The 22,290-nt window shown below is 41.0% G+C and overlaps 2 protein-coding genes across 2 annotated transcripts; both read right to left on the bottom strand.

The window, feature by feature from the left end:
• Positions 1-1,785: 1,785 nt before the first annotated feature.
• Positions 1,786-14,006, bottom strand: LOC109884592 (pannexin-1). The gene is made up of 6 exons (XM_020476552.2): positions 13,555-14,006; positions 9,244-9,383; positions 8,308-8,510; positions 4,975-5,470; positions 4,541-4,715; positions 1,786-4,075 (listed from the first exon to the last, which is right to left on the bottom strand). Exons 1-6 carry the CDS (start codon positions 13,733-13,735, stop codon positions 3,981-3,983), a joined length of 1,290 nt encoding a protein of 429 aa, XP_020332141.1. The 5' UTR covers positions 13,736-14,006; the 3' UTR covers positions 1,786-3,980.
• A 3,631-nt stretch (positions 14,007-17,637) lies between these two features.
• Positions 17,638-19,916, bottom strand: epd (ependymin). The gene is made up of 6 exons (XM_020476551.2): positions 19,666-19,916; positions 19,444-19,475; positions 19,071-19,211; positions 18,706-18,892; positions 18,474-18,558; positions 17,638-18,140 (listed from the first exon to the last, which is right to left on the bottom strand). Exons 1-6 carry the CDS (start codon positions 19,751-19,753, stop codon positions 18,008-18,010), a joined length of 666 nt encoding a protein of 221 aa, XP_020332140.1. The 5' UTR covers positions 19,754-19,916; the 3' UTR covers positions 17,638-18,007.
• Positions 19,917-22,290: the final 2,374 nt, after the last annotated feature.

Below are 22,290 nucleotides of genomic sequence, written 5' to 3'. Positions count from 1 at the left end.
TGTGGCCAATGACCTTGAGTCTTCTTGGATGGGCACTTTTATGGATGCAACCGAAGGGCTAAAATGTTCAAGGTCTCCTCTTACACATGGCAGTGATGTAAAGTCCCCATGAGTGATAGAACACTGAGCCAATCACGGCGCAATGCTCCGTATTTTCTACTGTCTTGCCCCACTACCACAGAAAGCACTGAGCTAGGCTGAAACACCTGCATTTTGGAGTTGCCTTACTCAAGAAAACAAAAAAGAGTCCTGTTTGTATGCGGCTTTCAATGATATATATAATTTTTTACATTGTTTGCAAACTGATATGTGACACGTATTAATGCCAAAATAATATGCCAAACAGGCAAGCCCCACCTGCCCTGAATGACAGGTCGTCACTGGTTGTGACAAGGTAGGGGTGGTATACAGAAGATACCTCTATTTGGTAAAAGACTAAAATAAGCAAAGAGAAACGACAGTCCATCATTACTTTAAGACATGAAGATCAGTCAGTACAGAACATTTCAAGAACTTTGAGTTTCTTCAAGTGCAGTTGCAGAGTTCAAGTAACAGACACATCTCAACATCAACTGCTCAGAGGAGACTGTGTGAAACAGGCCTTCAAGGTTGAATTGTTACAAAGAAACCACTACTAAAGGACATCGATAATAAGAAGAGACTTGCTTGGGCCAAGAAACACGAGCAATGGACATTAGACCGGTGGAAATCTGTCCAAATGTGAGATTTTTGGTTCCAACCGCCGTGTCTGTGTGAGACACTGTGCTGGTGAACGGATGACCTCTGCATGTGTGGTTCCCACCGTGACGCATGGAGGAGTTGTGAGGGTGCTTTGCTGGTGACACTGTCAGTGATTTATTTAGAATTCAAGGCACACTTAACCAGCATGTCTACCACAGCATTCTGCAGCGTTACGCCATCCCATCTGGTTTGCGCTTAGTGGGACTATCATTTGTTTTTCAACAGGACAATGACCCAACACACCTCCAGGCTGTGTAAGGGATATTTGACCAAGGAGGAGAGTGAAGGAGTGCTGCATCAGATGACCTGGCCTCCACAATCACCCGACCTCAACCCAATTCAGATGGTTTGGGATGAGTTGGACCGCAGAGTAAAGGAAAAGCAGCCAACAAGTGCTCAGCATATGTGGGAACTCCTTCAAGACTGTTGGAAAAGCATTCCAGGTGAACCTGGTTGAGTGAATGCCAATAGTGTGCAAAGCTGTCATCAAGGCAAAGGGGGGCTATTTTGGTTACTACATGATTCCACATGTTATTTCATAGTTTTGATGTCTTCACTATTATTCGACAATGTAGAAAAAGGCACAAATAAAAACCCTTGAATGAGTACTGTAGGTGTGTCCAAACATTTGACTGGTATTGTAGGTTGTAACAAAATGTCTTTTTAACCCCAGTTTTGATGTTTTGAATACTTCTACTCTATTCATTGTATCTTTAATAACATTTGAAATTGCTTGAGATTTACATGTATTTTCAGTCCATCTGCAGTTTTTTTTATTTGCCCAAACACTGTCTTATCATTCTCTATGAATAACTGAACATCCAACCATAAATACTGTCTTATCATTCTCTATGAATAACTGAACATCCAACCATAAATACTGTCTTATCATTCTCTATGAATAACTGAACATCCAACCATAAACACTGTCTTATCATTCTCTATGAATAACTGAACATCCAACCATAAATACCCTTTCGATATGTTGTAGTGCTGTCAGTTTTATGCTTGTGGGGTGATTTCATAATCAAAATGAACAACTTGAATCAGACTTCAATAAGCCTCTATTTTTATTTAAAAGACCAAAAGCACGTTTAAAACACTTGAATATCCTTTGTCATACAGTACATTACCTATGAAATCAAAAGTGCGTGGTGATGTTACTTCACAAAGAAGTTGGGACAGTCAGTGCATCATTTTGTCTGTGGTATATAAGACACAATAAAAACAACCAACAGGACCATGTACATTAACATGCAATTGAAATAAATAGCAACTAATATCTAACATCAATCAATGCAAAAGTGTATAAAAACAGACTAACAGCGACATCTCATACCCATTTTGAAGGATTGCTTTGAAGTATTGCTAAATAACATTATGAACATAAATACTGCACCATTAGAGTAACAATAGTGACTTTCTCTACAGTCTCTTCCATTCCACATGCACTTTACACACAAACATGCTTTATACATCAATGCACATTGGCGGAGTTTACACAGGTAGCCCAATTCTGGTCTTTAAACTAATCAGATCTTTTTTTTTTGTTGAGACGATACAATTGCTCAAAAGACCAATTAGTGGGAAAAAAAGATCCAAATTGGGCTGGCTGTCTAAATGCAGCCTTAGATACTTAGTCCTAGATTCAATCAGATCACGTGTTAACTGGCGATAGCTGACACCCACATAGCTAGTCTTTTAGCGGTGTCGGATGTGGAACTGCATTAGAGCTGTCAAATCAGAGCGGCTGCTTGTGTAGTCATTGTCACCAAGCCACACTAGTCCCACTTATATTAGAAGTTCAGAAGGAGAAAGTGTAGGCTATATAGAATTAATGACACTCAAATTGAAAATCATTAAACTAAATAAGGATTTACACAGTGTACAAAACATTAGGAACACCTTCCTAATATTGAGTTGCACCCCCTTTGCCCTCAGAACAGCCTGAATTCATTGGGGCTTGAACACACAAGTTGTTGAAAGTGTCCAACAGGGATGCTGGCCCATGCTGATTCCAATGCTTCCCACAGGTGTTTCAAGTTGGCTGGATGTCCTTTGGGTGGTGAACTGTTCTTGTTGAGCGTGAAAAACCCAGCAGCGTTGCAGTTCTTACCATACCCCATTCAAAATTTTTAAAAAGCTTAAATCTTTTGTCTTGCCCATTCACCCTCAATGGTACAGATACATAATCCAAGTCTCAAGGCTTTAAAGTCCTTCTTTAACCCGTATCCTCCCCTTCATCTACACTGATTGAAGTAGATTTAACAGGCGACATCAATAAGGGATCATAAGCTTTCACCAGGAATTACCTGGTAAATTATTGTCATGGAAAGAGCAGGTTCTCCTAATGTTTAGTACACTTAGTGTATATCAGCCTAATCAAGGTGTAGATTATAACACACATTCTGGTGTTCGGATTTGTAACAAGCCTGCATGGGATTATTATTAATACAACTCATTGCATCCAATGGCAATGTCCGCGACAGGTAGAATGCTGGGAGACGCTTGCTGATTTGACATCTCCAATGCCGTTACACCTCCGACATCGCCTAAAAACAATGAAAGTGCTATGCAGTTGTCGGTTAAGCGGGTTAGCGCAGAACTGATTGAATCTAGCCATGAGACGTAATGAGTTACTCAGATCCCCGAAGAATAAAATAATCTGCTATTCCTTATAAAATAAAAGGTTCAATATAAATACGTTACCACTTAGGTACCGAGGCTGTAGTATGCTGGTTAAAACGAGGCCAAGGCTTTGTTTATGTCGCTAGCAATATTAGATAACTAATCACAGCTTTTTTATTAAATAATGACGCAGTCTGACAAACACCTTGTATCTCTGACAGTAAACACAGAAAGAGAGCCTCTCTATGGGGAAACTGTGGACCACAGTTCTATAAACAACTTTTGTTTAAATTCCAGAGAATAAATTAGTAGGGGCTTGATCGATCCTGATAAGAACAAAAGGTACAATTTTATTGTACTAAGGTAGGTACAGTAACATAGCAACACAGCACTTATTATTTTTTTTAAATAAACAAGCTATTGATCAGCATGTAGCCTAGTGGTTAGGGCCAGTAACCGAAAGGTCGCTGGTTACAATCTCCAAGCCGACTATGTGAAATATCTGTTGACATGCCCTTGCGCAAGGCACTTAACTCTAATTGCTTCTGTAAGTCACTCTGGAGAAGAACGTCTGCTAAATGACTGAAAAGATAAAAGCCCTAGTTCACACTTCAGATCACTCTCTGACGTACATCTTTCCCACCACAGCAGGTCTTGTCCTTGTTGTCTTTCTTCAGCCCATCGTCCAGCCACAATGTAGAAACATCTGAAAGGAATCAAAAAGATCAGACTGAACTCAATCTGGCCTATGGTGTGAGGAAGATGACCATACCCGAAAGAGAGCGACTATCCAGTTGGGCTGGTCTGTGACTCACTGACACCTTTCCCAGTCAGAAGAACAAGGCAACCTCAGAGTGTTACACACAACAGGGAACTTTATTTACAGAGGACATATGAGATGGATGTGGTTCTATCCATGCACTCTTGTCCACTTGGAGAGAGACTGAAGAGGCTCTGACCTGAGCAGGCAGAAGACCTGTCCTGTCCCCTAGTAGTAGAGGTCACTGGGAGTTTGGGGAGACAGTTTATGATCCCCATAGTCTCTCCGGCACCGTCAGATGGGTGGAGTGAGCTGCATGAAGTTATAAAACTCACAGGCAGGGGAATATATAATACAACCAATCATGTTGTGAACCAATAACCTAGTCTACCCACCCACCCACTCACACACCTCTCAGCTCAGAAGAGCTTGTGTCCTCCTCTCCAGGCTTGGTGCAGTCTTTGCTGTCCTTGTGTGAAGTGGATCTTTTCCCATCCACCACATCTGTCTTCACCTGGCCCAGAGTCTGCAGAAGACACATAGTGTCAAAGGCCTCACCGCCTCCTTCCCTCAGCAGCTCCAGCACCTGTAGCAATACACTTCACATAAATAGACATTCCGATACCTCAATGTAATACCAGACATAATGTCTCTCTGGGATAACATAATTCCAAGCATATTTTCCCAAGTGGACACTACCCGAAGTTGTCCATTGTGGTTACAATGACTCAATTAGTTGGAGCACAACGCTTGTAAGTTATTACTTAAAAAACTAAAATGGGCAACATATGGTCATGATAGACCACCGCCTATCATATGACTAAACATGTAGTGTTGTTACCCACCTGCAGACACTTATAGGACTTCAGCTCACTGAGGTTCTCCTCCAGGAAGAGCAGGTACACGCTGAGGTCGTTGTAGAAGGGTGTGTCCAGGTCCAGAGCTCCGAAGGCCGGCAGCATCTCATAGGGCCGGAGGAAGCGGGAGCTCTGTCTGGCCGGGCCCAGGGCAGCGTACACCAGCAGGGGAGCCAGCAGGATGTACACCCCCAGGTTGATGTAGCTTAGCAGCCTGAACACCCCCACCGCCACCAGCTTACACTGCACCGGCACCGCACTGTTGTTCCTCAGCACCCCTGTCCGCACGTCACAGGCAAACTCATCGGTGATGGAGGCTAGGCGAATGTAGTAGCCCAGGTAGAGGCAGGCTAGCAGCAGGGTGAGCAGGGTTAACAGCCGACACGCCAGGTACTTCACCACCAGCCAGCGGGAGAAACGCTTGGTCTTCAGATACTGCTCTACCAGAGGGTATTTAAAGCAACCTTCGGTCAGGTCCAGGGCACTGCCATCACACAGGGAGATTAGGTGGGGCTGATGCAGTTGTGTCAATTTTGAATATTTTTATTCTCCAAGCAGACACACATCAACTTCATTTGAGCGTGTTTGTACGTAGGTGTACAGAAAAATAAAGAACAAGTCAACTTCAAGTGAGTGCTGGATCATTTTAAAATCATTGCACTTTTAAGAACTGTTTATTGAAGAAAATACATTTGCATATTCTGCCACTGCCCATTACTGATCTGATAAACAGCTCTGCCTATAATCACAGTTTAGACAGATACACACTGTATTTGACTGCTGACCCCAGCCAGGCTTAGTCTACAGCAGTGCGAAGTCAAACGATAAAAAAAAAAACCTAATTAGTCCATTCGTCACTACCTGTGCTTCTAGCTAATAAGGTTTCACTCTCCCTCTGCCTCTCAATGAAAATAGATCTCATCTTCTATTCCCATGTACCAGTGTTTTCTGTGTGATTATATACCAGAGTTCCCGCTCTGGTATTGGCACGTGCACTCTGGCCAACAGCTGGGCAAAAACAGTACGGGTATAGCCCACATGAGATTATTATGGACAAAAGAGTGAGATTGTTTATTTGTCAAATGGCAGTCAAGCATAGATGATCATGTCACCAGAATAAGACCTTCGATATTTATAGGAAAGGAGCATCAAGCTCATCACCTTGCACTTTCACCATCCTGTGAAGTCATTAATTTAATCTGTAGCCTAATAAACTGCATGCTTTTCCGACGAGTCGTAGTGGGATGACCACACAACATGTGTTTACTTCGATATCATGGTTATCATATCAATATTTCCGACATTTCTCGCAGAAATTATTTTACAGACAAAAAAAATTCCACCTTGTCTAGCGTATTTTGTTTAGTTGACATTTGGTAATTTTTCAGACAAATTGCCTGTTTCCATCAGGCCTGTCATGACATTTTGTATCTGACATGTACTCGCATAAAAAGGTTGGATGGAAACCTGGTTACTGAAATTAACTCATTGTCCTCTCATGGCACTACACTCTATAGATGGTGAACCTGCGTTTTCTCCCCCATTAGTTTCATTAATAGTATGGCTTTGTGTAGAAACAGCAGAAAAACACAGCATGGCCTCTCTTTGCTGCTCTAACTAGATCAACCCATTTGACTGCATAGTTAGTGGGCTAGACTAAGAAAATTTAAATTCATTTTATCTCTATAGATTCCATTATTTGTGATTCTGTACCAGCCGTTATTACTAAACATCTTATAGTCTAACCCTTATTTACTTTTTTGTTCTTTTCCCACTATGATTTTTTTCTGGTAAACTCTGCACCTGATGCAAACTAGAGGTCGACCGATTATGATTTTTCAACGGCGATACCGATACTGATTATTGGAGGACCAAAAAAAGCCGATACTGATTATTGGAGGACCAAAAAAAGCAGATACCGATTAATCGCCCGACATATAATAATGACAATTACAACAATACTGAATGAACACTTTTATTTTAACTTAATATAATACATAAATAAAATCAATTTAGTCTCAAATAAAAATGAAACGTTCAATTTGGTTTAAATAATGCAAAAACACAGTGTTGGAGAAGAAAGTAAAAGTGCAATATGTGCCATGTAAAAAATGGCATAACATGAGAACATATGAAAGCTGATGGTTCCTTTTACCATGAGTCTTCAATATTCCCAGTTAAGAAGTTTTAGGTTGTAGTTATAGGAATTATAGGACTATTTCTCTCTATACCATTTGTATTTCATATACCGTTGACTATTGGATGTTCTTATAGCCACTATAGTATTGCCAGCCTAATCTCGGGAGTTGATAGGCATGAAGTTCTAAACATTGCTGTGATTCAAGTATTGCGAAGAGCTGCTGGCAAAAGCAGGAAAGTGCTATTTGAATGAATGCTTACGTGCCTGCTGCTGCCTACCACCGCTCAGTCAGACTGCTCTATCAAATCCTAGACTTAATTATAATATAATAAACACACAGAAATACAAGCCTTAGGTCATTAATATGATCAAATCTGGAAGCTATCATTTCGAAAACAAAAAGTTTATTCTTTCAGTGAAATACGGAACCGTTACGTATTTTATCAAACGGGTGGCATCCCGAAGTCTAAATATTGCTGTTACATTGCACAACCTTCAATGTTATGTCATAATTATGTCAAATTAATTACGGTCTTTGTTAGGAAGAAATGGTCTTCACACAGTTCGCAACGAGCCAGGCGGCACAAACTGCTGCATATACCCTGACTCTGCTTGCACTGAACCCAAGAGAAGTGACACATTTTCCCTAGTTAATATTGCCTGCTAACATTAATTTATTTTAACTAAATATGCAGGTTTAAAAAAAGATACACTTGTGTATTGATTTTAAGAATAGCATTGATGTTTATGGTTAGGTACATTGGTGCAACGATTGTGCTTTTTTCGCGAATGCACTTTTGTTAAATCATCACCCGTTGCAATATAATCATTGATTATATGCAACAGGACACACTAGTTAAACTAGTAATATCATCAACCATGTGTAGTTAACTAGTGATTATGTTAAGATTGATTGTTTTTTATAAGATAAGTTTAATGCTAGCTAGCAACTTACCTTGGCTCCTTGCTGTAATTGCGTAACAGGTGGTCAGCCTGCCACGCAGTTTCTTCGTGGATTGCAATGTAATCGGCCATAATCTGAATCTGTCGATGTCTAATGCAAACGCTTAGTAAATTTGGACACTAGGAGTCTTTGAGCTCAGGTGGAAGAGACAAATAAATCATCTAAAGAAGACAAGTCATCTAAAGTGGAAGTGAATAAGGCCCTTCGTAGTGTTTACCTGGGGGGGTCGTCAGAGACATCTTTGGTGTCTATAGATGAGGCCAGGCTCTTGGCCAGTCTGATGGCTCGGTTATAGGAGCGGTCCAGCTCCTCCATGATGAAGTTGAGGTCAGAGGAGAGGTGTGGGGCGGCAGTGAAGCGCCAGAACAGAGCAGGGATGTACATGAGGATTGCCACCAATAGAAGGATGTAAGGGAAGAACTGGAGGAGGTCAGAGGAATAAAAGAGGGTGAGAGAGGGAAGACAAAAGCAAGAATTGCATGACAGAGAAATAAGGACCAGGAAGATACAGAACATTGGTGTGCCCCACATTGGTATGACACATAGAAGTTCATTGTGGTGACACGGGGCATTTGGGAGCTTCCTTGTGACAGACCAAGTAAACCAAACTCATTCACATGTCCGCAGGAAGATGTTTCGAGGTAGGGGTGCTTTCATTTATGGATTTATAAGCACCCCTACTTCCCGCGGCTATGCTAATACACCTGGAACTATGTCGATATCATCCACCTCGTCAAGAAATAGTATCTCTTCCAGTCGTCTGAGAAGAGGCTGCATAATTATAATTGTAAAGGGATTTCATGCAGTTGAAGAGGTTGACTACTCTGACAGTCTGGTCTGATTTAAAGTATGGCTTACTCCTGAGAGCTCTGAAAGGGGATCTCAATCATAAATATGCCAAATGTGATGCTGATTGCCAATGAGGAGTGTTATTCCGCCACTCCCCACGCAGCCATAACTGTTTGAACCACATTAACAGATCGATCTCTCACACTGAATGGAGCTGCCCTCTGGCCACTGACTGGAGCTGCCCTCTGGCCACTGACTGGAGCTGCCCTCTGGCCACTGACTGGAGCTGCCCTCTGGCCACTGACTGGAGCTGCCCTCTGGCCACTGACTGGAGCTGCCCTCTTGGCTAACTGAGGGCTTGTACCTTGTGCAGCCACAGGGGGGCACCCTCGACGCCATCAACGCTGAGTTGCTGCTCCTGCACCGCCGCCCAACAGAAGGAGTCAACATAGGCTGCCTGTCGCCATGAGAAGTTGGTAGGGGCAAAACAGCTGATCTGGGTACCTGCATTCAGCCAAAGGGATTGGACAGGATCAGAATGGGCCAGTCCAGAGTGGAAAGACTAGTAAGTGTACACAGACTAATGATCTTATTTTGAGTGAAGACAGGAAATAGGACCAGTGTGGGCTCCAGCTGTTATGTACTCCCAGTTTCCAGTGGACATTGAGTTTGTGAGTAACTGTCCCCTCCAGTTATTGATGCGGTTGTCCCATAGTGTATGGCATAAAAAATATGTATATTTGTGATTTCACTGTTATTTGCTTGATGTGTAACCTTTATATAACAACTGACATTTTTAAAATTATTGTTAGTAATAATAAGCTATTATCTATGTTATTACACATGTTTGGATTCCACATCCACAACACAAATCAATTTGGTGAAACATATTGCCTGGATGGCCTATGGAAAGCACAGTCAGTCACTGCCACCCAAGTTCCATTGACCTCTGCCCAAACTGTCATGTAACATAGTCTGCAGGGGAATAGATTAAAAAGCAGGGACTCTTTACAGTGCTGATCCCACAGAATTAAACTGAACATATACAAAACACTAGAAACACCTACAAGGTGTGGAAAGTGTTCCACAGGGACGCTGGCCCACGTTGACTCCAATGCTTCCTACAGTTGTGTCAAGTTGGCTGAATGTCCTTTGGGTGGTGGACCATTCTTGATACACACAGGAAACTTGAGCGTGAAAAACCCACCAAGGCTTCAGTTCTTGACACTCAAACTGGTGCACCTGGCACCTCCTACCATACCTAGTTCAAAGGCACTTAAATATTTTGTCTTGCCCATTCACCCCCTGAATGGCACACACACAATCCAATGTTAATTGTCTTAAGGCTTAAAAATCCTTCTTTAACCTGATCTTTGTGGGCTATACTCGGCCTTGTCTCAGGATGGTAAATTGGTGGTTGAAGATATCCCTCTATTGGTGTGGGGGCTGTGCTTTGGCAAAGTGGGTGGGGTTAAAACCTGCCTGTTTGGCCCTGTCCGGGGGTATCGTTGGATGGGGCCCCAGTGTCTCCCAACCCCTCTTGTCTCAGCCTCCAGTATTTATACTGCAGTAGTTTACGTGTCGGGGGGCTAGGGTCAGTCTGTTATATCTGGAGTATTTCTCCTGTATTATCCGGTGTCCTGTGTGAATTTAAGTATGCTCTATCTAATTCTTTCTTTCTCTCTCTCTCTCTGAGAGGAGCTGAGCCCTAGGACCATGCCTCAGGACTAGCTGGCCTGATGACTCCTTGCTGTCCCCAGTCCACCTGGCCGTGCTGCTGCTCCAGTTTCAACTGTTCTGCCTGCGGCTATGGAACCCTGATCTGTTCACCGGACGTGCTACCTGTCCCAGACCTGCTGTTTTCAACTCTCCAGAGACAGCAGGAGCGGTAGAGATACTATGAATGATTGGCTATGAAAAGCCAACTGCCATTTACTCCTGAGGTGCTGACCTGTTGCACCCTTGACAACCACTGTGATTATTATTATTTGACCCTACTGGTCATCTATGAACATTTGAACATCTTGGCCATGTTCTGTTATAATCTCCACCCGGCACAGCCAGAAGAGGACTGGCCACCCCTCATAGCCTGGTTCCTCTCTAGGTTTCTTCCTAGGTTCTGGCCTTTCTATGGAGTTTTTCCTAGCCACCGTGCATCTACACCTGCATTGCTTACTGTTTGGAGTTTTAGACTGGGTTTCTGTACAGCACTTTGAGATATCAGCTGATGTAAGAAGGGCTTTATAAATACATTTGAAATTCTTTTACCACGTGATTTTATGAATCAAATTATCTTTCTGCCACAAACCTGTTTCATTACCAATGCTACCTCTATTCAGTCACTATTCCATATGAATACCTTTTAATGATAAAATATAACAGCCGAGGGGTGTGGATTATGTGAGATTGTGGAGCAGTGTTGCCATGTTCGTTGTTTTTGTACAAATTGGGCTAACTTTGAAAACGATGTCTCAGGTGAAAATGTATTGGTCGCGGGTTGCACGATTTTGGTCTACTTTTAAGTTGCACCATGGCCGTCATGGCATTTCTCTTAAAAACATTTCACTGTGACCTGGTGCTGACTGTCTGGCAGTGCGGCAGGCTGTTGCTGAGTGACTGAGTGGTGTGCCACTTGTGTAACCTACCTGACAAACCAATTGAATAAATAGCATATAAACTTCAGTTTATTGTTGTTGTAGACTTGTGTTATTATGCAATTATTAATGGACATGTTTAGTTAATTAAATTGGAAATTATCAAAACTCTTTCGCAATTGCCAATCAGATGTTAGAATGGATTAGATTGATGTAACAGTGGTCAGATTAGGCTACAGGTAAAACAAATTCAAAAAAGAATAAACACTGGCTGTTTGTTGACAAGCATATTCAGTTCATATACATATTATTCATATTTAATTCAGTGATTGAAATGATGACCCCCATCCTCAGTAGCCTATTCCAGCAGGCTATTGGGAAACACTTACCTCGAAATCACCTCGCTATTAAAGTTGAATAATTTAGTCTGTTAATTTGAACTAAGCAAGCTGCTAAATGTTCCGTTTACATCTTGCATCTTGCCTAGGCTAATGTAAACTATCTGAAATTAGATGTAGGCCTATAGGATACCTGCTTTTATGCAAGCAAACTATGGCAAAATTGAATGACAATCACAAACCAGATTTTAGTCTGTAGCCTATGCCTATTGAAATGACAAGTCAATCTCGCAAATGGGCCATTTATAATGGTTTGTAGTCTCAACATCTGGCACTCAGAGATTGAGATCCTCTGTCCAACTTTCATCACTCATACTCTCCTGTTTGATTTATCTATAGTTATGCACATGTGCAATGGGGATTTATTTACAATTATAAACCTGGTTCAAGCCCTGAATTTTGATTGGATGAAAGCCGTGGTATATCAGACCATATACCACAGGTATAACAAAACATGACTTTTTACTGTTCTAATTACGTTGCTGCCCAGTTTATAATATCAATAAGGCACACTTGGGGTTTGGGTATATGGCCAATATGCGTGCGGCGGCAGGTAGCCTAGTGGTTAGAGCATTGGGCCTGTAACCGAAAGGTTGCTATATCGAATCCATGAGCTGACACTGTAAAAATCTGTCGTTCTGCCCCTGAACCCACTGATTCTAGGCTGTTATTGTAAATAAGAATTTGTTCTTAACTGACTTGCCTAGTTAAATGAAGGTAAAATAAAAAAAATATGGCATTGTATCATGCTTAAGAACAGCCCTTAGCTGTGGTATATTGGCTATATATTGCTTAAGCATAGCAGTTAAATTTGTTAAATAGACATCAATTGATGAAAATGATCTGGCGAGAGTAATAAGGGCTAATGATCTTGCCACATATTCAAATGTATTTATTACGTCATGTCATAGCTTGCAAAAATTATTACTTTTGAGGAAACCCAAGTTACTATCATATTCCTTCTTAATTGGCTCAATAGCGTTATGGAAAAGGGATTTATTGTATAAATAACCCTCTTGCTGTGAAAAAAATGGGTCTAGTTTTCGGGCATTCCAGGTTTTCAGTGGTCAATGAGCTATACATTTAACTTGACCTGGCAACCCTGTTGTGGAGTCATTTCATAGATCTACGATGTAACGGTTTCTTCACGGGGCAGGCGGCGCTGTGGGCCTAATCTCGAACTCAAGACAATACAAGAAGGCTACAATGTTACTACAACTGCATATTGAGAAGCAACTCATCTTTTCTAATAAATTAAGAACGCTGCAATACATGGCAGGATATTCCGGGGCGAAACAAATGCAATGCAGTTAGCCTGTTTCCCGTTGACAGACGGCGGTATGAATTGCAGATATGGGGTCTATGGAGCAGACAAAGAACGACCCAGGGATTTAAACATGTTTACGAGTTTATCTAATGAGAATTTTAAAAAATGAATTCGTTTTAGACGAACTAAAACAATTGAAGTAGGTTTTTATTCAGTGCTTGACTGCAGAGGTCTGCTCAAACCAAAAACAGAAAGCCAGAGTTTGTGCGTCGAGAGAAACCGATAATCTGCTCTGCTGTTACTGCTCAATTCAATTGGCTAGAGAGAATACTATTTTATCAGTTTCTGTTTGACCCTGATACTTTTATTCGATATATTTGAACATGTTCTGATAGTCTATCAGTTATTCAACTCACCTACTGACACCTCTTGGGCAAACGCGAGGGAGATGAGTAACAAAGGGAGACCAACAGCGATGAAAGTGACTATTTTGTCTACCGCAAGCTCCAGACGCACCCCTTTGTACTTCGACTCTGTTGGATCCTTCAATAAAAAGTCGGAGAAAACGTATTCTGTTGCAACGTGTGCAATTGCCATTGTTCAATGTGAAATAGTCAGTATAACAAATTAAAAATGAATAGTTATCCAGTTAATACAATTGATCTATTATCTAAAAAACAAGCCGCGCGTTGTCCAAGTTTTTAGTCACATTATTTTCTATATAGATCTCGACAAATTAAGTTAACAAACATGTTACTTAGCCGAAAGTGCATGCAATAACGACTGACTCATTAACTGTGTTCGAATACGCATACTAATCGTATTATTTGTGACGTAAATTGAGTATGTAGTATGCTTATTGGCCATAGTATGGATAGAGATAGTATACCAAAAGTTCCCGGATGTCGTACTACATTCGCGAAAATACGAAGTATACAAGCAGTGCTCCTTTTGTAATGACCACCCAGAAATAGTGTTGCATCTTTTTGGGCATTGTATTCATGTAAGGAAACTGTGGCAAGACATCAGTAGATTTATAATTGAACACATTTATGAAGATTTTACACTATTTTGGAGAGATGTACTGCTTGGATTTTTTTTTAAACATACGATAGAATTAAGCTGAATCATTTTAATGTTATTAATTTCATTATTCTTTTGGCTAAATTTCATATACACAAATGTAAATTTACAAACAAAAAACACATTTTCTTACCCTACAAAAAGAAATTGAACTGTATTTTAAGACAATTAAATACTCTACTAACAAAAAATCTGTTAGAATTATAAGTGTATGTATGTCCCTTAAGGTCCTTGTGAAATTGTAATGTGATATTGTACCCCCTTGCTCGATTGTCCATTGTATATAATATATATATACTTGTGTTCTCTCATGTACTTTCTGTATTGAGTTGTTGATAAAATAAAATAAAAAGTTCAAAAATGTAAAAAAAAAATACAAGCAGTGGACGCTATTTCCGTGCTTTTTGGGCCCATAATGCAATTCTTCCTAAATGGGCGTGGGTTCACAACGTTTTCAGATTTACAAGCAGTGGACGCTATTTCCGTGCTTTTTGGGCCCATAATGCAATTCTTCCTAAATGGGCGTGGGTTCACAACGTTTTCAGATTTGAAGAGAATGGCGGAAATATGCAGCGAAATCCGACTACAGTGGATGCATGTTCATTGCATTAACTAATTATGACACAGGTTAAGAAAATGTTGAGCTATGGAAGAAATGAATACATGTTTTAATAAATTATGCTACACCTTATGTTGGCTGACAATGTGTTGCCTACGCTATCCGTAAGAACCGCATAGCATATAATTACAGCAGTAGTATGTTAGCTAACGTAACCTCCTTAGTTGGCTACTAATAAATCGAATTTGCCAGTATATTAACAATATGCTATCTAACTACCCAACGTTTATTTACTTGATTATTCACGTCATTCTTAGTTAAGTGGTATAGTGGTGCGTTCTCAATGGACATAAATTCGCACTGGCTATCTACTCCAATTTCAGAGCATACTCGTCTGTGTGCCACACAGCGCAGAATAACGGATGCATTTATGAACGATCAACACCCATTGAATATATATATATTTTAAATTAACTAGGCATATGGCCGGTGTCAGTAAATGTCGGCAAAAAAAACATTATTAAATTGTTGCCAGCAGCACAGTTACAGTCACCAACCCTCTGGATAACATGAAAACAGCCTAACCAGCTCTGCTCGGTCGAATATAATGGTCAGAGTGAGATGTTCTCTCATCTGTGTCTGAAGTAGATAGCCAATAAGCTTGTGTGCTTGACTGCCATTGTGATGGTCAGAATGCTCGGATCAGCCAGTGTGGGCAACCCTCAGAATTTAGAATGGACAATATGACCCCGCTCGGAACATATGAGCGCACTCTGGCACTCCAGATTAAATTTACGAACCCACCCAATGTCTAGCTAGTAATTTGTTATGCTAACAATCTATTTTCGATATTTTATTTATGCTAACGATCTAGCAAGATGTAGCATAGCAACAGCATCAACTTCCAGTAGACGGGCATAACAACAGGCGTAGCACTAGTATGCTCAACTGAAAGGATACCGTTAGTTTACAGTACACTAAAATGAACTAATAGTATGTGGTATATACTCATTAAGTATGCAGTATACAGTATGTTAGTATGGGTATTCAAACACAGCCATGGTCTAGACTTGAACGGATGGGCTACCGGCAAAGGAGCCATCGACAAGTGACCCGTCTCAACATGCACAGCCTATAGCAGGGGTAATCAATTCTAACCTACGAGGTCTGGAGCCTGCTGGTTTTCTGTTACACTGATAATTAATTGCATACACCTGGTGTTCCAGGTCTAAAGCAGTCACTGATTGAGAGGGGATCAATGAAAAAAAGCAGTGGCACTGGCTTCGATGCCCAGAGTTGAATTTGAGGGGCCTATAGGCAATCTTTTAACAATGGAATAGCAGTGACAGACTGCTAGTGTCTCGCCTAGGGCCACTGCCTTATATGCTCTCAAGGCCATGCACTGACTGAGTGTTATCTTTCTTCAGAAATAAATTAGGTAGGTCAATTCTTAGTGTTGCATTGACAGTTTTATTTGATACACAGAATAGTGTTTTTCCCACTGCTGCAACTGTTGCCATGCAGCGACTTGTGTGATGGTGTTGATGGGCAGGTACACGTTTCAGAATGTTTGAAGGGCCCCAGTGTGTTGGAATATCCTAGACCCAGCACGGCATGTGCAGCACCACGGGCAGTAGCTGGGCTCCCTCAGAAACTCACCCCAGATAAGGTTTACTGTCTCCGTGCTTGTTTTGGGTTTTGTGACTGCATCACTTTTTCCAGTATCCATCCCTCTCTATTAACCAGAAATAGTTTGAAAGTTCTTTCAAATCCCATTTACTGCGGGCCATGAGTGACCTTGTGTGTAAATGTGAAATACATTTGTGTAAACCTACCTCCCAAAATACTGACAGACAAAAGAGTTTCAGAGAGAGAGCTTGAGTTATTTAATGTGCTTGCTGAAGGCAAGACCACTGTAGAATTCTTACATACTCATATTATTATTCTGCCCACTCTAGTACAAACGATTTAAACTGTAAAAACAAAACCAACTTTTAAATGTGCAGACAGTCCTCACTTAAACTTCTTGAGAAAATATCTTTGATAGCATTGACATTTTTTGTACTACAACAATATTTAAATGAGCTCCCAATGTATTTCAATTGCAATAAAAGTGCCATAGACTTACTTGGAGAAACTTTGGGCATGTATCTCCTCACACCATTTAAGCTATCAACAACAAACCCACATCGACATGTTCAGACTGACCCAACTTATATTGTTTGTCAAAGGCTTTTTGATACTATTTATACTTTTTAAACTATAACCATTTAAAATGGGCATAGAAGCTCTATTGGCTAGAATTGTAAATTTTTGATTTAGCACGGCTCTTCAACCGTTTAAGCTAATAACACCAAACCTACATACAGACTGACTCAACTTAGATTGCTTGCCAAAGATTTTTTATACTATTCATACTTTGTGAACTATAAACATGAGAACCATAAGAGTAGAGTGGTAGCTATCCCTAATGGTCCAGCTCCTTGGTCATTTAAGCTGCAAACCTTTGAAACTTTCAAACTATCCTCACTTCAAATTCTCTCAAACCTTAATAAAATATCAAGCACACATTTTCTCTTTGAAATGGCCTTTTCTTGTCTTTGAGGAAGACTTTGGTAAAAAAAAAAAGAAGATATATTTGACCTTTATTGAACTAGGCAAGTCAGTTAAGAACAAATTCTAATTTACAATGACAGCCTAGGAACAGTGGGTTAACTGCCTTGTTCAGGGGCAGAACAACAGATTTTTACCTTGTTAGCTCGAGGATTCAATATGGCAACCTTTCAGTTACTAGTCCAACGCTCTAACCACTAGGCTACCTGCCGCCCCTTTCAATAAAACAAATACATTTGGAGACTCGAAAAGATGTTGAGTTTTTATTATCTCATTTGCCTATGCAGACCTCCTACACATTAGCAACTTTAAGTGACAGATTAATAGTGTCAATTACAAACGTTATATCCCCTTATATCCCGTTCAAACGTAGAGATTACATTAACATGACAACTTAACATTAACTTTCCTTTTTTCATCTGATTAATCTTTATGCAATGTCTTCAAAGAGGAATAATCAAAGAAAGTATATTATGATATATATCTGGTCTAACAGAAGAGAAGAATTTGCAATGAAACACTCAAATGTAGTTATGAGAGGGAGAGAAACAACTAGGAGGATTAGCTGGCCACACTCTTGGTTGGTTGGGGCTGGAGGTCCTGGTGCCACTGTCTTAGACACTGTTGAACAGACTAAAGAAGTCATTCTTCTGGCCCTCAGGAGCCTCCTCCAGCTCCACACCCTCACAGAAAGACGGCAGATTGAATACTTCAGGGGCTTTCACCTCAGTGACCACTTCGGAATTGCTGTGAGAAGAAGAGAAAAATAGCATGAACTTTTGGGCATGCAAGTGTAGCGGACATGAGTCAGGCTCATTGTCTCGTGATATAGTAGCCCTGCCTGCAACTTCAAAATCAGTGTCATCTTCGGCCCAATAGGACATTTTCTCTAGGTCTACATCAAGACGTTGGTTTCTCCCGTGGGAGACCATACAGAACTAAATCTCAAACATTTCTCAAATGCATCTAGTACTATGATATACCAAAGTATAGGCAGATAGTAGCAGCTATTATCCATTGCACAAGAAGGTTTCAGTGACCCTACAGCTGCATTAAACAAATTAAAAGTATGCCACTCACCTGAAGAGGAGTGTCATGGAATCAGTTGAGTAGAAAGTGCTGAGTGGTAGACATTCTCCCACAGTAGTAGACAAAAAATACTGGCCTGGAGATCAGGCAGACAGACAGATGCTTTGATACATCCTAATAGCTTCACTATATAAACCCATGTTTACACCATTGCCATCCAACATTATACTTCATTAATAAAAATCACATTGACAGGTTGACTCCTAATGTGTATCATACTCACCCTTAGTCTCTGGCACGGATCCCGTCCATATGTTCACATTGATGTTCTCCTCCTGAACAGTGTCACTCCCCAAAAACAGCTCAACCTGATGGGCTGCACCAGCGGGGAGTTCCAGAGCGTGAGCATGAGAGTGCAGAGACATCTTCTTACAGGACTGGTTCTTCATGTCAATGTCATAGAAGACCCCCTGAGAGAGACGGATGAGAAGGAGGAAGCATCGGTTATGATGATGCTGTGTCATAACCATAGTAACAAGTGGGTTATGCAACTGTTATGTAGGCCATGTGATGTTATAAAGCAGCTATTCTGAATTACAATTGGGTTGGAATCTTGCCTTATATGTTTCTGTCAGTTGTCAGTGTTACCTCTTCAAATAGCATCAGGTAGTCCTCCAGATGTTCAGTCTTGTTGAGGTGCATCTCACTTTCAGTGAAACGTATCTTCTTGTCCGTCGAGTCATAGCTGTAATGTCCAGTTGCCTTGATTTCACCTCCTGTAAGGGCCAGCTGTTTAATCCAGAGAGAGATAACGATATATAGAGAGATTAATATGACCCAATTCTGTACCTGCAAAAACTAAGCCAATTGTGCCAATATAGTTGTTTTTAGGAGAAAACATCAGTGGATAAAAACAGGGTTGCCTGAACTGAGAGTCTGGTTTGGTTTAGAAATAATGCAATATAGCCACACAGTGTCCTGGAATTATTGATAATGGTTCATGGACAAGAGGGCTACTCACCACAGTCAGGACCCCAGTCATATTAGGTGATGCTAAAAGACAAAGTCGGCAGTTAGACAGATTTTCATGTGTAGACATATAGGTATACTTTAAGTTAGAAGAGACTGTTGATTTGATAAACCTTGACAATATTACCAAAATAGTCATACAAGTAACAGCAGTTTTCCACACAGTGCACAGCAAACATGAGCCTCAACAAGATATAAAGCAGATGATCCTTACTGCAGTGCTGTGGGATGTGGCACTCTGCCAGGGTGGTGGCACCCAGACACAGCCAGATGGAGAGGGCAGCGACGGCAAAGGCCTGCATCTTCTCTTGGAGGGAGACTGAGGTTAACACTCAAACTGCACAACTCAGAAAGGACGAGCACGACTCCAAGTGGTTCCAGGTACTGTGACAGGATGGATGGACACACTGGTCCTTTTTATCAGGTCCAACCACAGGATTAAACAGAACACCTCCATGGGTCCAACCCCCATAGTGTCTGTCTCAATGGAAGGATGTTGTGGAAAGAGACGGGGGTGGTTTAAACTGGCTGACCCTTCCACCTGGACCCTGACAAACAACATCTGCATAAACAAGGACTTAAGGACAAGCCACATGGAGTCACTGTGGAGCAATGGTTTGCTTTTTCATTGTGTCTCCTGTTCTGTCCTTGTGTATCCACTGTCCTGTCAGCATCTTGTGCTATAGAACCTATGCTATGATTCCTTGGGTACAGTCAACCCAGTTAGTTTGTAAGCCATGAGCCAATATTCAACTCATAATGAAAGCCATGTTCAACAAAGACCAATTTATAATAATGCTTACTGCTCACTCTTAAATATATTTTGATGTCCTTTCAACAATACATTGTGTGGTATCATAAAATATAGTGCACTTTTCAAAATAGAACTGTGTAACTGTGTAAAATACATGCCCTTTGTTCTTCTAAAACCGTACCAATGTGATGTTTATTGATAACAACCTCTTCATGCCCTTATATTAATAGTGCTTACTGTGCAGTTTCTGTCTCTATGGCTGTGAAAGATCCAGCTGCCCTCTGAAGAACTTTAGGGGGCGTCCATTCCAAACACCAATGAGGTCGGCCCTCTGTTTCCCTTCAGCAAACAATATTAAACAATATAAGACAAGAGATTTGTTTTTCCTTTGAGAGGATGATTATGGTCACATCGCTGAAGGGGTTACGTTCGACTAAATCTTCAACTTAAAAGGATTTGTTGAAAAAGTGGGTAAAATGGTGAGATTTAATTTTACGTACAGATGATCTGACATGACTCTGGATTCAATTCTGGATACATTGTAATAGATGGAATCCAAATACTGTTATAGTTAGTAGTATGTGTACATGTACAACGTTTATACATGATAAATATCAGACAGTACCGCCAATCAAAAATTCAGTCGCCCCTGGCATATAGAGAGAACGGATCATGTCCAAATAATAAGTTCTCTCTCGGACAAGAAGAGTTTATCTTAGTGCATCTAGGCTCGGGTCAACTGACAGAAACTCCACCAATCAATCCACAATGATTTGTACTAAACATTTTCCCAATACATTTCTCACTGTTACAAAGCCCCCGGAGAGGGATCAAAATTAGTATCCAAAATGAATGTTGACAGTTTTTGCTTGTTATGGTCTTTAGGGCTTCTCTATTCCAAATAATATGTCAGAGTATCGATGTACAGTGGGAGATTGAGATTGTAGAAAACCCTTACAATTGGCCATGAGTACTTCTCAGAACCCTCTCTCAAACTCTCTCTCTAGCCTTTAGAGATGAACTTTGGGACTTCTTGTAGCTGAGGTAGGCTTCCAAACCCTGACCTCAGCCTAAAGTTCAAATGTCATCGCTAACTAGAGTCAAAAAGAATGCCTCAGCCCTTCTTGCTTGGTAGTCTCCCCAAGCGCTGTGTGGTACACTACACAAGGCGAACTTCCTCTCTGGGTGGAATGCAAAGAAAAGAGTCCGCAGCCCTTAAAAACAGACTCCACCCACAAACACGTGTAGATCTATACACGTAAACCGTGACAGTCACGGGATCTAAACCGGCACCTCTTCTGGAGACCACCACATGGTGGCGCTCTTTTTCAGAGCTTTAAAGAAATGGATTGCTGTGGTCAAGTACTGCAATAGAGCAGAGCAGAGCAAAAGTTTCAGTGTTCCAGGGTATCGTGAGTGCTCTCTTGATTGCAAAAATTTTGAAGGAAAGGTAATGAAAATTTAAAAAAAGGTATTGAAACTAAAAAGTGACCAAGAGAGGGGGAATCTGTGTTCCTCCAAACTGTGAGAGCAGAGGGGGGAGTCACGAGAGTGAGGGAAGCCCTTCTAGAGAGTCATGATTTGAAATGGGTAGTATGTACAGTATGTGATGCATATAGAGCTTCTCCCCCACAACACACAAACATACCAACATAATCCCGAGACCACATCCCTGTTAGAGTTCTCTGCTCACAAAAAGAGGAAGTAGGTACTGTATCTGTCCATCAGGACTGTTGTCCAGACCACTGACCTGTAGTTCACTGCCGACTTCCTCTCTCCAGGCCTGAACCTGACCTGTGTGCATGAGCCAGTTGGGCATAAACAGTAACTACACAGATACACACTCAGATAGTGCCAAGGCTGTGTACAAAACTACTTGGCTGATTTTGACTGAACCCTAAGTCGATTAAGCAGCTTCTGTTTATTTTCCTATTCCAAAATCTCAATAGTAAATGTATATCTCTCATTTGATTATGGTGATTTATGACCATGGGCTTAGGGTAATGGCAGAGTGCCATTTCATCTCTACAATGGCTCTAAATAACAGAAAGTGGGATGGATAGTCATGATGGTGGTGGTAATTAT

The sequence above is a fragment of the Oncorhynchus kisutch genome, linkage group LG28, assembly GCF_002021735.2.
Source record: "Oncorhynchus kisutch isolate 150728-3 linkage group LG28, Okis_V2, whole genome shotgun sequence".
NCBI classification, from domain to species: domain Eukaryota; kingdom Metazoa; phylum Chordata; class Actinopteri; order Salmoniformes; family Salmonidae; genus Oncorhynchus; species Oncorhynchus kisutch.
Note: the sequence above shows the minus strand (reverse complement) of the source record. Positions and strands in the feature narration are given on the sequence as shown.